The sequence below is a fragment of the Suillus clintonianus genome (genome assembly GCF_016758775.1).
Source record: "Suillus clintonianus strain FC179 chromosome Unknown DEU56scaffold_7, whole genome shotgun sequence".
NCBI classification, from domain to species: domain Eukaryota; kingdom Fungi; phylum Basidiomycota; class Agaricomycetes; order Boletales; family Suillaceae; genus Suillus; species Suillus clintonianus.
Genome location: NW_024539231.1, coordinates 700,150 through 715,097, shown reverse-complemented (window position 1 = coordinate 715,097; position 14,948 = coordinate 700,150). Strand labels below are relative to the sequence as shown.

Sequence of the window (14,948 nt, the reverse complement as noted above, 5' to 3'; positions counted from 1 at the left end):
TTCGAACAGAAATGGTCCAGGAACAACAAATATACGGCTTGCAATCTCGAGCTATCTCGAGTCCTCGATTTATCGCTACACTACCATCCATCCCCTTACTAATGGCAGAACAAACACAATCCAAGAAGCCGAACACCGCTGCAAAACCCCGAAAGCGTTTCGTCGGCTCAAAGTCTGCAGCACCATCCAAAACTGGTTTGCCAGCAGCGATCGCCAACCAAATACCCGATGAGATATTGTCGGATGCTCTGCTGAAACAGGCGATCAAGCAGCTTCCTTCAAATTACTCCTTCGAAATCCATAAAACAGTACACCATGTTCGCAAGAACAAAGCAAAGACAGTCGCCCTGCAGATGCCCGAGGGCCTGCAGATGTTTGCTTGCACAATAGCGGACATCATCGAGCGGTGCGCAGGTGATGGAATTTGCTTTGCAGAGTTGCATGCTAAGCTGATTCTGGATGTCATAGTTTCACCGACGCGTCGACTGTAATCATGGGCGATGTCACTTATGGTGCATGCTGCGTGGATGATTACACTGCAGTTGCATTGGGATGCGACATGCTAGTTCATTATGGTCACAGTTGTCTTGGTGAGTTCATGCGACGCGGTTTTCAAGTTTCCTTCCTCATTTGACTACAGTGCCCATCGATCAAACCACAATCAAGACCCTGTATGTCTTCGTCGAAATTGGAATCGACTCGTCTCACTTGATAGAGACGATACGATTAAACTTCCCGAACGACCGACCGACATTTCACAAGCAATTGCTCGAATATGAAGATGAAGCACGGATAACTGCTGGTCAGAAAATCGGCAAGACTCGCCATCTCCAAATCGAAGGTCCTTCGAGTGAAGGGGAAGCAGAACCTCCAGCTTCCGCAGACCTGACAAGATTTGCGTTAGTCTCAACTATCCAATTTGTAGCAGCTCTACAGAGGTTGAAGGAAGATCTGACGTCACCGTATTCTGATGTCGGAACGTCACCTAATGGACTGCTGCACGGTGCAGAATCAGATGCATTAGAGGGAGATGTCTCAAAGTCGTCGTCTGGTCATCGCCTTTGGACCGGTGTTTATGACGCCACGATACCAAGATCTAAACCTTTGTCTCCTGGTGAGATACTAGGGTGCACCGCTCCCCTACTTGGCGACATAGATGCTCTGATGTAAGGGAACATCTTTGTTTGTGTATCAGGTGCCTCATTGCATCTCAGATATCTTGGAGACGGTCGATTCCATCTAGAGTCTATTATGATCGCGAATCCCTCAGTACCTGCTTTCCGATACGACCCCTACTCCAAGAAAATCACGAGAGAGTTGTACAACCACGAAGAAATGCGGACAATCCGAGATGACGCAGTTCAAAAGGCCCGTAAAAGCATTACAGCTTTCTCCCCAACATCAGATTTCCATGATATCGTTGCCCCTACTGATCAAAATCCGATATGGGGCATTATTCTCGGCACTTTGGGGCGCCAAGGCAGTTTCAAGCAGATGCAGGCGATAACTCACCAACTCTCTACCTCAAAAACAAATATTCCCTATATCCCTATCTTGCTTTCTGAACTCTCGCCCGCAAAGCTTGCACTGTTTAACCCGTATATATCAACGTTCATTCAAACGTCGTGTCCGCGGTTGTCGATAGACTGGGGGTACGCTTTTGACAAACCGCTCCTCAGCCCATATGAGACAGCAGTTGCGGTGGGGCAAGCAAAAGGGTGGATGAATGAGGAGAAAGAGGGACGTGAAAGGGCTAAAGGCGGGAGATATCCTATGGATTTCTATGAGGCAGGTAGTCCATGGGCTGTGGCTAGGATGAAGTCTACGTATCTTTAATTCAAGCACGAGTTCTCGGCGAAGAATGATGGCAGTGGCACTGAGGGTTACCATAAGGCTGAAGTGCCCATGCCTCGTTTGTGATTATTAGTGGGTCTCTAAACGTTACCACCTGGTAATTATCCGGTTCATCTTCCCCTTGAATATCAACCTAATGAACTACAGATATGCGCCTCCAAAGTGTGTATAGTCTGTATGTTACAAAAGTCGTTGAACTCAAGCATCATCATTGACTCAGGGCGTTTAGCCCATCAGTCCGGCCAAATGAGCTCTACGGACACTCCGACATCTCTGAGACGGCGCATTCCAGGCAACATTGTACCTAAAGTAGATAGGTGAAGTACTGATGCGCACGTCGTGGCATACATAGGATTGACATACTATCACTTCCACTGCAATCGGCACCCCACAGAAGTCGGCACTTTCACAAAACTCGTATTTTTAGCTACTTAAACAAAAAATTCTGAATGTAAATATCATTATATCTCTAATACAGTTCATTATGAGGTAGAATGACCATGATTGAAACAGAATTGAGTGAGATGTACCGAAAACTTATCGTGGTGTGTTTAGATGTGCACTGACAGTGCCGCGTCACAAAAGTGGCGTCACGACCACGTCAATTTTCCCCTGCCCCAAACAAGCTGAAGCTTGAAGCCCCGGACGAATTACAAGAAGGAATGACTGTCTTCCTTCTATATGGTCTAGCTAGGGGAGACTACGGACGACAACCGCGAGCATGCATTAATTGATCTTTCTGGGCTCTGCACTATTCAATCATGACGATCAGCGAGTTCAGATATAAGGGTGCACGTGTGGAGGTATGTACACATGTTCAAGTCTGCATTCAAAGAACACAACTCACCAGTAAGCGCAAAATATTCTGCGTCGCAGGCGGAAATGTTGTTCCGGCTACACGCAGAGTCTGAACGTGGACCGACACATAATTTTGCATGTACCTACCTTGCGTGGCATGCTACATCTGGCATAGTGAATCAATTGTGCATTGATTTCCATCAACACCCGGATCATTTATATGTCAAGTTCGTCTAGATCTTGCCCTCACTGTTCCTTCGGCAATACCGTGGCCCGTAATTATGATTAGCGCTAGAATAAAGTCAACGTGTTGGCAATGCTTCGAAGCTTGCTGTCAAGGCTATTAGTTCGGCCCGTGCTACATGACCAGAGGTCTATTCTCTTTCCCCACCCACTACTTGCTGCGCCCCCACTTCGCTCACACTAATCGACCGCCACGATAAGCGAAGGTCAAAGGCCAGATCCTCCTCCAGAAGTCTGCGAAGCAACCGCTGGTGAAAATTCGGTATGTCAAGGTGTTCCCATGAGCTCATTCACTATGAATGAGCGCTAATAAATTCCATCCCTGCCTCTGACACGTTCTCCGTCCAGAACCGACCCATAGACGAGTCCGGCAAGCCATGCGGAAATTTACCAAAGGTATCCCTAAGAAAATTTCTGTGAGTATATCACTGAGTTGTCCGGATTCTGAATATGACTGACATTTTGCAGAAATGCTTGAAGTTTTCCCGGAAGCCCATTCCTGCGGTTCAGGACATCGACCTTCAAAGTGCACCGAATCAGAATATTGAGGTAGGTGTTCGAACTCTTTATCCTTCAGTTTTTCTCAGAGGTGCCCAGGATACGTTGCATTTGAAACCTCCCACCGACGGCATGCATCCCACCACCACAACTGGGGGTCCCGGTGGCTGCGTCGACCAAGGCCCATCCGGAGAACTTACTTCGAAGGTACTTGCGTCAAATTATCTAATTTTCGTCTCTAAATTACAATGGTTATCAGGTTCTCGTCACCTCCCCTGGTGTGGAGGAAACATCTGGTCCCGAATCGGTTAGCGCCAAACTTCAGGGTGCCGAAGACGCTGCAGGACGCATGAAAATACTTGGGGGACCTGCGCTATCCGTGGCGGACGCCGCCAACAATGCCCCAGCAGGTCTTGCTGCCGCAGACAACTTCCAGACCACATACCTTCAACCCCTCATAATTTTCGACACTATCATCAAGAAGATCGCGAATGTATGGGCCGCTCTCCTTAGTTGGTACAGAACTAACCAAGGTATAGGTACATCCATACGTAAACATGGCGCTGGGCGTACTTTCTGCTGCATCCTCAGTACGTTCCGTTGCGCCGGAGTTCTGTGTCCTTATCAGAAGTTATAACTTCATGTAGATCATTCTCGCTCAAGCGGAGCGCGACAATTTGGTACTCGATCTTTTGAAGAAACTAAGTGAAGTATATACCTTCATGACCCTGGACGACACTCTTGCCCAGATTGACTCGATGCGCGACATTGTTGGACAGATCGCACACCAGACTCGAGAGTGCGCCCATTTCATCAGGGATTATGCAGAGATCAGGAGCTATTGTGAGTTGCGAGCTATCGTGCTCGCACATTCTTAATCTTCTACCTTTATTACAGGGAAAAGGCTGGGGAAACATTTGGTCTCGGCAACTAAGGCTATGATTCAACAGTACAGCGACGCTTTGGAAAGGCTTATGCAGAAATTTCGGGACCGAGCTCTTCTGGACGTAGCCATCTTTGTTCAATGTGCGGGTGAGTATTCGGACGTGCTTCCAATTGTTACGCCTCCTCACACTCCTGCAGGCGACACAATGGATCTCAGCGATATCGCCTATGCAAAGGACGCAGGACTAGATACTAGGAAACATTGTCTACCAGGAACGCGCACCGACATTCTCTCCCAGATTACAGAATGGATCAATAGCAGCGACGATGCTGCTCAGCGTGTGTTGTGGTTATCTGGCCCTGCAGGCAAGGGCAAATCAGCCATCGCTCACACGGTTGCCAAGAGGTTCAAAGACAGGGGAAGGCTCGGGTCATGTTTCTGCTTTGACAAGGCCGAAGAAAAGCGCCATAAAAAAGTTTTCTCCACCATCGCTCGTGACCTGGCTGATTGTGATCCAGAGATAAGGCGAGGATTGGCGGATGCGGTCAAAAATGAGACTTCACTCAAGAATTCGACGGATATCTTTCAGCAGTGGAAGAACCTTGTCATGGACCCGCTAAAGAAGGTCTCTGCGTCAAGTGTAGGGCCTGTCTTGATCGTGATTGAAGCGCTGGACGAGAGCGGCGGAGAGGAAACGCGGCGGGACCTTCTTCGCATACTTGCCGGTAAACTTCAGGACAAGGAACTTCCTAAAATCACCGAACTCCCATCCAACTTTCGGATTCTTATTACCTCGCGCCCGCTTCGCGATATCGAAAAGGAGTTTGAGGGTGCCGATAATATTCTACGGTTGTCCATGGATGACATTCCGGAAGCGGTCGCGGAGCGCGACATCCATACTTTTGTGTCTAAGGAGCTGAACGGGCTGTCGGGCTTTGGGGACAGAGAGTTCGCAAACCTCGCCAGGAAAGCCGAAGGACTTTTCGAGTGGGCACGTCTTGCCTGCGAATACCTCAAGAAAGACCTGCTCGGCGCAAACTCATCTTCTCGCTTCAAAGCCGTCATGAACCACAATCCAGGGAGGTTGACAAACAAGTTGAATGAGATGTATCATCTCATTCTGAAAGAAATCATTTCAGAGGATCAATATGATGACGCTGACGGGTACAAGGAAGCGCTAGCGAAGTTTGGTTCTGTGATGGGACAGATACTTGGCACAGCTGAACCGCTTTCTTTCGATTCCCTCTATGCCATGCGGAGCTACTTTCCTGACCCGAGCAAGCATGACAGCATAAGCGTTATAAAATATATGGGATCCCTCCTCAGCGGCACCACGAACTCATGTTCCGCCATCCGACCCCTACATGCATCCTTCCGCGACTTCCTGACAGACAAATCATCCAGCGGAGACTTTTTCGTCGAGTTGACTGACATACAGCGCGACCTTGCATTCGCATCACTTCGAGTGATGGAAAATGGCCTTGGTTTCAATATATGTGATTTGAAGTCTTCATACATCCCTAATTACGAAGACACCGAGCTGCCTCAACGAGTCAAAAAGTCCATTTCCCCCCATCTGTCCTATTCCTGCCGATTTTGGGCTACGCACGTACAAGCAACGGACTTTGACAGGGAGCTCGCAAATGAAATACGGTCATTCTTCGACAACGAGCGAATGCTCTTCTGGATTGAAGCACTCGGCCTTCTCAATGCGATCAGCGGCGCAGTTGCTGTGCTTCCACTCATTACCCGGTGGCTGAAGGTGAGCGCATGCCTACCAGGCAGTGTCGGATGAACAACTCACAAACAATTACAGGGCCATTCTAGATACGAAGATGTGTGGTCCACCACAATGGATGTGCAAAGATTCATTCAAATCTTTGGTGGCATGATTTTGCACAGCACGCCACATCTGTATTTATCGGCGCTACCATTCTCCCCCATCAACTCCACCATAGCTACCAATTTCACTCCAAGGTTTCCGAATAGCCTTCGTCTGGCATCTGGACGTGATTTGGACTGGGCGGCTGTTCAGACCATGATCAAGGGGCACACTGACTCGGTTTGGTCAGTCTCGTTCTCACCAGATGGTACTCGCATCGTGTCTGGTTCAAGGGATAAGACTGTCCGGCTGTGGGACGCAGCAACGGGACAGCCATTGGGTCAGCCCTTGGAGGGGCACACTGACTGGGTTTTGTCAGTCTCGTTCTCACCGGATGGTACTCGCATCGCGTCTGGTTCAAGGGATAAGACTGTCCGGCTGTGGGATGCAGCAACGGGACAGCCATTGGGTCAGCCCTTGGAGGGGCACACTTCTTCAATTTACTCAGTCTCGTTCTCACCGGATGGTGCTCGCATCGCGTCTGGTTCTTCGGATAACACTGTCCGGCTGTGGGATGCAGCAACAGGACAGCCATTGGGTCAGCCCTTGGAGGGGCACACTGACTCGGTTTTGTCAGTCTCATTCTCACCGGATGGTGCTCGCATCGCGTCTGGTTCTTCGGATAACACTGTCTGGCTGTGGGATGCAGCGACGGGACAGCCACTGGGTGAGCCCTTGGAGGGGCACGCTGACTCGGTTTTGTCAGTCTCGTTCTCACCGGATGGTACTCGCATCGCGTCTGGTTCAATGGATAAGACTGTCCGGCTGTGGGATGCAGCAACAGGACAGCCATTGGGTCAGCCCTTGGAGGGGCACACTTCTTGGATTAGCTCAGTCTCGTTCTCACTGGATGGTGATCGCATCGCGTCTGGTTCAATTGATAAGACTGTCCGGCTGTGGGATGCAGCAACGGGTCAGCCATGGGGTCAGCCCTTGCAGGGGCACACTTCTTCATTTTACTCAATCTCGTTTTCACCGGATGGTGCTCGCATCGCGTCTGGTTCTCGGGATAAGACTGTCCGGCTGTGGGATGCAGCAACGGGACAGCCATTGGGTCAGCCCTTGGAGGGGCACACTGACTGGGTTTTGTCAGTCTCGTTCTCACCGGATGGTGCTCGCATCGCGTCTGGTTCTTGGGATAACACTGTCCGGCTGTGGGATGCAGCAACAGGACAGCCATTGGGTCAGCCCTTGGAGGGGCACACTGACTTGGTTTGGTCAGTCTCGTTCTCACCGGATGGTGCTCGCATCGCGTCTGGTTCTTCGGATAAGACTGTCCGGCTGTGGGATGCAGCAACGGGTCAGCCATTGGGTCAGCCCTTGGAGGGGCACACTGACTCGGTTTGGTCAGTCTCATTCTCACCGGATGGTGCTCGCATCGCATCTGGTTCTTTTGATAAGACTGTCCGGCTGTGGGATGCAGCAATGGGACAGCCATTGGGTCAGCCCTTGGAGGGGCACACTGACTGGGTTTTGTCAGTCTCGTTCTCACCGGATGGTACTCGCATCGCGTCTGGTTCAAGGGATAAGACTGTCCGGCTGTGGGATGCAGCAACGGGACAGCCATGGGGTCAGCCCTTGGAAGGGCACACTGACTCGGTTTGGTCAGTCTCGTTCTCACCGGATGGTGCTCGCATCGCGTCTGGTTCTTCGGATAACACTGTCCGGCTGTGGGATGCAGCAATGGGTCAGCCATTGGGTCAGCCCTTGGAGGGGCACACTTCTTGGATTAGCTCAGTCTCGTTCTCACCGGATGGTACTCGCATCGCGTCTGGTTCGGTGGATCAGACTGTCCGGCTGTGGGATGCAGCGCAGCCATTCCATGAGTCCACCGAGCCACCTTCCTCCGCACTCTCTCTAGACATAACACCTCGCACACAGGAGAGTCCGAGTCCTATCATATCCGACACCTGGAACAATTATTTTATTTGCTTCTCATCCACCTCGGGACATGTGCTGCGCAACCCCGCTGACCTGCTTGAGGGCACCCCTTATCATGATTCCGATTCAACACCTTTCTTGTTGGGAGGTGATGGATGGGTGGTGGGACCCAATCGTCGGCTCCTTTTCTGGGTACCTCCAGCTTCCCGATATGCATTTTATTCTCCTGGTACTGCAATGGTGATCCCAAGAGGACGTGTCGAGCTTGATTTGAGCTGCATGGCACACGGGACACAATGGTCGAATTGCCGAGATGCGTGAGTTCTTAGTCTTTCTTGTCCATCCCTCGCATTTTCTAAATTCGACATATCTAGCCGTACTCCACGATGATAGTATTGCGGTAGTTGATGTATGGAGAGGTCAGATAGAAATACATGAATCATGTTTGAACTTTTCTCCCTGTTCATCGTAATCGCCGCTCAACGTTGCTACTGTCCTAGACGATGTATCAGGACCAAATTTAAAGTTACGCTCTGCTCTAGCTCCTCATTGTCGTTATATTCCTATATAATCGAATCCATTGGCATCGAAATAATCTTACAGCCGTTGTCCTTTGGTGTGATGTGTCACCCAACGAGATCCAGTGCGCATGCATATATGCGGGAGTGATCGACTCATTGGGGCAGCGGTTGCTTGTCACGACTATTCCTGATGACAAGGGGGAGAAACAACAGGCCAGTGACATAGTCTAGCAGCTCTTTACACGAACATGTATCAATGCAACGTTGATTACACTGGTGAACAAGGCACAGTCCCCAAACGTTAGACAGTTAGTCCACACAAATCAAGTAATTATTTCATCAAATATTTCATTATACTGCGCGCACAGATTCTACCGCTATGGTCACCGATGTTTTGCAAGAAGATAGAAGCCTAGGGTAGTGAGCAGGAACGCATCTCTGCGGATACATCTCATCCTTGGCTCGAGAAACGTCTGACAATATTTTACCAACGCTCTGCGTGATGATATTAGATAAATGCATCTCCTACGATTTCTTTAAAACGACTTACCGAACAGGACGTGGGCCCTAGTCATCCCTTTTTCTTGGTATGGTGATCGGCGCGTGAACTAGAATGGAGGGATCGGTGATCAGAAACTAATGATGGTGAGGTCATGATAAAGGGCGCTTAGATCGCACTTGTGCCCACGACATACGTCCTGCACTTGATTTCGAATAAACGAGTACGTTCTTATCGCCATAGTCCCAGGAATATCAAGGTGAGCCTATCGGACAGGAGGTTCCTGCTGATCCTTGGTCTCGGTGCCATCTACAAATGCCTTAAGGAACAGCGCGGCGGTGCATGCACCTGCTGGTTTCCCGCCCGTTTGAAAAAAAAAAAAGACAACGTCAAGTTCAAGCAACGCTCGCATCAAGATAGGTGACTGACGTTGCACCAATCAGCATTAGAAGAGTAGATTTGTGGGCTATAATATTCGTGAAGGGGCATGCGAAAGAAGCGATCGTACTCGTTCTCTCTGGCAACACTCAGTCGGTTCCAAAGGGCATGGGAGGTCTGATACAAGAGTTTGGTTAAAGACGTCTCGGTAGGCAACAATGCAATAACGTACCATCAAAACACCGGTGTAGATCTCACCCAGTGCGGAATCCATAGCCCTACTATGAATAACTTATAAATTGAAGCTGAAAAGTGTGAGCAATCAATACATACCCGGTAAGAGCAGCAACGTCGATGATTGTGTGCGGCTTGAACTCGGTTGATGTGCAGTACAACGCGTCTTTGGGAAAGTTAGAATTCCTGAAGACGTCAGAGGATAGCAGGAGTACGGACCAGCTAGAACGAGACGACCTTCAGCATCCGTGTTGTCGACCCCAACAGATTTGCCATTCATAGCGTAGATTTTGTCCCATTCCACGAATTATACGATATGCTAAAAAAATAACGCGGAAGGGCCGCTCGCGGCAGAGCCCGCTACGTGCGTTTTGATGCATCGTTACCTTGTAACTATCAGGTCATTATCAGCCCATAATTGTGGCTGTGCGTACCCATTTTTTCACCCCGTGAGAATTCACGCTGGTTTTTAACCCGCATGAATTGCAGTTTCGTTTATCACCAACCACATCCCCACGTCTAGTGCTGGCCCCGGATCGCACTGTCATGACAGTGTACCGGGTATGCGAGACAGTGCAGAGCTGGCAATGAGACCCACCATTTCATCCTTAAATTACCTAGGATGGGTGCGAGTCCTCTGGCTATCGATTTCGTTTATCATGAACCACATCCCCACGTCTAGTGCTGGCCCCGGATCGCACTGTCATGGCAGTGTACCGGGTATGCGAGACAGTGTAGAGCTGGCAATGAGACCCACCACTGGATCCTTAAATTACCTAGGATGGGTGCGAGTCCTCTGGCTATCTTCCGCGGGTATATTTATTCAAGCATATAATGTGAATTTCAATGGTTTCCGGAGAGGAGACGAGGCTGCGCTACAGAATGGGTTACAAATACAACTTGAAAGAGACGAGACGCAATGAACAATACAATTACAAGTAGACGAGACATGAATCACATGATCAGTCCATTTTTTCTTTCTCTTTTCCTTTTCCCTTTCCCTCTTTCTTCTGTTCGCCAACAGATTTCTGTTTTTTGGTAGGATTGGTCGCGACATCGAAGGTTGAGAAGGCTGCAATGGCGGAATCATCTTTGTTTAGGGCAGTCGATGTTGTGGAGAGTACAGGGATGAAGCGTTCTTCGATAGGCTCATCTGATGGTGCGAGGACCTTTATCGCTTGTACACCGAGTTGGAAAGTCTGGAATTCGAGTCAAAGGTTAGTTTCTGCGTTGGTGAACTTTTTTTTTGATACACACGCTAGTGGGCAGGCCACTTTGTACTATGTTGTATACGTGAGCATCGCAGACGGCGAGAACGAGGGTGCCTGGTCTCAATTTCGAGTACGTCTCATGCATGGGGATCAGCTTTAGATTGTTCTCTGGAGTGTCGTAGATGTTCAGTTGCCGAAGCATGTTCTGCCTTAATTGAAAATAGGATCCGCGATAGTCAGGGAGGATTCTGGGGTCATACAATGCTCCTGCAGTGACTTGACTCAGATGTTAGTTCGGTAAGATGGTGATGTTGAACAAAGTATGTACCTTTGTTCGCGGTAGGTGCTGGTACACTCGTGTTTGAGCTCGCGCTCGCAATGGAAGCTGTGGAGATCGGAGTGGACTGTTGTTCCATAGCACTGTTTTCATTTGCAACCTTCCGTTTCGTACGTCGAGGAGCAGTGTTCTGGTCAGCGGATGTCGTGTTTTTGCCATCTGATTTCTGTGATAAGGTCGTCAATGGATGTCGTGTTTGTGCGTTTGTGATTAGACTTACTTCATAGATACGTTGAGAAGTGAGAATGATAAGATCTGCGTATTGTAAGTCCTGCGAGCTCTTGTTGATGCATACATTGACTTTGGATCCCTATAGAGACTGAGTGAATTATTGTACGTGGCCGTGAGTGAGACTGACCGTCGCTGCCCTCTTTTTTTCCTCGGTGATCCAATCCTCAATGGACGTCAATTGATTTTCCCAGATGTCTTGTAACTTTGGTGAGCACATCGTGGGCTTAGAAAGGGCCCATTTCCATTTGACTGTATCACTGTCTTCGAGTGGTTTGTTCTTATTGTGTATGTCAATTTGTGCTGGTGGACTAGGAGGGGACATGCGTACCTTTTTGGTGAAGTGTGTTCCTTTCGCAGAATGTTTTGTACCGCAAGAAGAAGTTGTGATTTGCCCGACGATGTTGGTCCTGAATGGGTGACCATCCTTTGCATTTACATAGGACCAGTTGGTCCCGCTGTAATTGTCTTGCACGGTCGTGATCCAATCAATGCCGAAGTCGGCGTCTCCTAAAGCGTCTTTGCCAAGGTTGTTTATTGCGTCGGCCACACGATCGTATATGCCATCAGCGGCACGCTGTGAGAAACACTGTACTTCTGTATCAGGGACAGTAGACATGATGGTGGTCTGGGTGTGAGAGTGGCGAAGGTGAATTGCGCTGAGTCTGTGTTTATATAATTTGAGGTAGGGATTACAAGGGTATGACGCACTGAACGGTATGGTTCGTTGACAAATATTCATATGAGGTATGCGATTGTTGACAAAGATTCATGCGGATGGCGGCGACATTATTTTGCGGCGCTTGGTGCGTCGCGGAGGCATGCTGATGTTGTTATCTGCAGGTGTGGGGTTATCAGCTGTTGAACAGCTGGGTCCCTGTGCGATTTCTTCGTTGTAGTGAACATCTGTTCGCCTCCTTTTTTCCCGTCGTGGTGGTGGTCGTGTTATCCCGGATTGGGTGCCTGCTGTGCTGGATTGATGGATATTAAGAAGAGTGATGGTCTGTTGTAGGTTGTTCAGTGCGTTGGCTGGGTCTTTTTCAGAGCATGGTTCATCATTTGTAATAGGTTTGCAAAGAGGTGGAAGATGTTGCTGTGCCTGTTCTCGTTGTTCACGGCTCGCATATGGTGTGTCTATCAGTGTATTGAGATTGAGTATATCTAGACGAACCATTTCTCGTCGGACATCTTCAGAAGGGTGAGAGCAGATTGTGTTATAAGAGAATGGACGTAGAATGAATAAGCTTTGTAGAGAAGTGGCGCGCGAGACCATAACATAAGGTTTTTCAGTTCCTCGGCACCATTTGTTACCAAGATCGACAATCACTTTCTGCATTGTTTGTCCTTGGGATTTATGCGCGGTGATCACGAAACCAGGCAGGATTGGAACTTGAGTACGAGTAATGCGACATGTTTTCTTAGAGTTTGGGTGAGTAAATCTAAGTTCTACAGAGTCTTCGAGGATGGGGATATGATGTGGGGGTAGGTTTGGAAGTGTTTCATCTGTCGAGTGACTGATTTCCACAATGCAGGACCTTAAAATTCGCTGTCCTTCATGGTTGAGTGAGTATCTTACTTTTCTGAGTGTTCCTGTACTCCCGTTGACAATTCCACCTTCAACATCGAAGTTTTGAGACACAAGGATGGGCATGCCAATCACCAGCGGAATTTTTCCAAGACGCATGTTAGTTTTTCCAGAATTCAGGTGTTGTAATTTGTTGATGAGAGCTTCGTCATGCAGGGGTTTTCGTTGATGTTTATCTGTACAGTGGTACCAATGAAGGGTGCGTCCAGTTCTTTGCGCGAATGCTATCGTCATCCTCACGTTCAGTTCATCTTTACTTTCATTATCGCAGACGATGATGGGAGCATCCTTCCATTCACAGTTGCTTGTGTGTCTCGCGCTGGTGGTTATCACTCTTGATTGCAGAAGCTGGTAGTCATCTTGGGTACATTTGCCTTGACGTAGGCGTGAGAGGCAGTCTACGAACTGTATGTTTTCCGGACCTGATTGACGCATTACTTCTTTTAGCAATACAACGGTCTTCACAGACAACCATAGCAGTCGGCCAAATATTTTCTTTTGATTAGATGATGTCGAACAACGTCGAGTATCAAGGTGGGCATATAATTGTTTGCCACTTACAGGTGAGAGCTGAGCGAAATCCCCAGCGAAGATGATGTTTATCCCTCCGAAAGGTGCAATGTTTCCTTTTGCATCTACTAGTGCCTCGTGAATTTTGGTCAAAAAATCACAGCTAATCATGGATACCTCATCTATGAACAGGTAATCAATGCCTTCCCACATTGCGGTGAGATCACGCTTCATTTTAGTACTCGGAGCTGACAACTTCCTTTGATTTAGCAAGAGTGATGCATGTAGCGTCATACCCAAGATATTTCGTGCTGCTACTCCCATGTAAGAGGCAAGTCTGAATCGCCGTGTCTGGTTCCTTTTGACGAAAAAGTCTTTCAAGGCATTAATGACTCTCGATTTCCCAGTTCCGGCAGGTCCTCCAATGAACATCCTTAATGGTTCGGGATTACTGAGTCGACTGTGTTCTGCTATTATCTGGAAAGCTCTTGATTGTTCGTCATTCAAAGTCCAGTCCTCAGCGACACGCATAGTATTGACATCACGATATAGATCAATTGGATGAATATCATGTTGAATGTCCGGAACGAGGGCATCAGGCATTTCCTGAGACCTGTTGTTAAGTGTTTTAATGGTCGCCGACGGCATGTTGTCATTGGTAAGTGAATGTGATTCGGGCGAATTATCCGCAGCTTGATTCTTTTTCCATCTCGTTCGTCTTTTTTCATAACAATCTCGCCACTCATTTTCTTGTGTAACACTCTGGATGTTCTCTTCCAATGGCTCATTATTGTCAGTAGTAATCACATGAGATTCATCGGCACATGAGGCATGCGAGAGGCTATCAAAAAATTGACATGATTCCATATGCTGCAAACAACTGATTAGGTCATCGTTGATGGTGGATCGGTGTACAGAACGACAAGAATCCATAGAATCTAAATGAGCGAGTATGTCTTCATCAGCATCATCCACAAATATATCATCCTCATGGTTACCACGAGTGTGGTTGATCATTTCAGTAGAAATTCCTGCTAGTTTATGTCGAAGTCGACGGTTTGCGAAATGGTCGTCCCGACTATCTTTACATTCATGCAATATCTGCATGTTGTTTAATATGCGAGTAACGGTGTGGGAGCATGTACGTTGAAATTTTTGGAATGCTTCAGTCCATGATTGTGTTGCTTGCTTAAGATCAGATACAGATCGCCAAGGCTTAAAGAGGACAAGCATAAGGCGGCAGTATTTGGGATAGACGTGCTCCTGATCCCGACGAGGAATACGGGGACCAATGGGTACAGGTACAAACCGTTTATCTGGTTGTCTGACACGCAGAAAGTGGGTACGTGATTCATAATGACCTGTTTGCAGCTCTCCAGAAGGCCGTTTTCTGGACGTGGATT

The 14,948-nt window shown here is 48.3% G+C and overlaps 6 protein-coding genes across 6 annotated transcripts; 1 reads left to right on the top strand and 5 right to left on the bottom strand.

Moving 5' to 3' along the window:
* Positions 1-101: 101 nt before the first annotated feature.
* On the top strand, positions 102-2,268 carry DEU56DRAFT_879742 (putative diphthamide synthesis protein-domain-containing protein; the record flags this gene model as incomplete). Its single annotated transcript, XM_041356070.1, has 4 exons — positions 102-406; positions 469-590; positions 641-1,166; positions 1,215-2,268. 4 exons carry the CDS (start codon positions 102-104, stop codon positions 1,834-1,836), a joined length of 1,575 nt encoding a protein of 524 aa, XP_041213558.1. The 3' UTR covers positions 1,837-2,268.
* Positions 2,269-9,327: 7,059 nt separating this feature from the next.
* DEU56DRAFT_727525 (peptidase M17, leucyl aminopeptidase) lies at positions 9,328-9,954 on the bottom strand (the record flags this gene model as incomplete). The annotated part of the gene is made up of 5 exons (XM_041347989.1): positions 9,328-9,467; positions 9,488-9,617; positions 9,673-9,718; positions 9,774-9,840; positions 9,894-9,954. The coding sequence occupies 5 exons, from the start codon at positions 9,952-9,954 to the stop codon at positions 9,328-9,330; spliced, it is 444 nt and encodes a 147-aa protein (XP_041213557.1).
* A 682-nt stretch (positions 9,955-10,636) lies between these two features.
* On the bottom strand, positions 10,637-12,069 carry DEU56DRAFT_958187 (uncharacterized protein; the record flags this gene model as incomplete). The annotated part of the gene is made up of 6 exons (XM_041359275.1): positions 10,637-10,873; positions 10,932-11,161; positions 11,214-11,388; positions 11,443-11,532; positions 11,581-11,730; positions 11,782-12,069. 6 exons carry the CDS (start codon positions 12,067-12,069, stop codon positions 10,637-10,639), a joined length of 1,170 nt encoding a protein of 389 aa, XP_041213556.1.
* Positions 12,070-12,591: 522 nt separating this feature from the next.
* On the bottom strand, positions 12,592-12,816 carry DEU56DRAFT_713365 (uncharacterized protein; the record flags this gene model as incomplete). Its single annotated transcript, XM_041347545.1, has 1 exon — positions 12,592-12,816. A coding segment is annotated over one exon (225 nt), but the record flags the coding sequence as incomplete, so codon positions are not given.
* Positions 12,817-12,879: 63 nt separating this feature from the next.
* On the bottom strand, positions 12,880-13,134 carry DEU56DRAFT_727195 (uncharacterized protein; the record flags this gene model as incomplete). Its single annotated transcript, XM_041347968.1, has 1 exon — positions 12,880-13,134. A coding segment is annotated over one exon (255 nt), but the record flags the coding sequence as incomplete, so codon positions are not given.
* Positions 13,135-13,800: 666 nt separating this feature from the next.
* On the bottom strand, positions 13,801-14,076 carry DEU56DRAFT_727567 (uncharacterized protein; the record flags this gene model as incomplete). Its single annotated transcript, XM_041347992.1, has 1 exon — positions 13,801-14,076. A coding segment is annotated over one exon (276 nt), but the record flags the coding sequence as incomplete, so codon positions are not given.
* Positions 14,077-14,948: the final 872 nt, after the last annotated feature.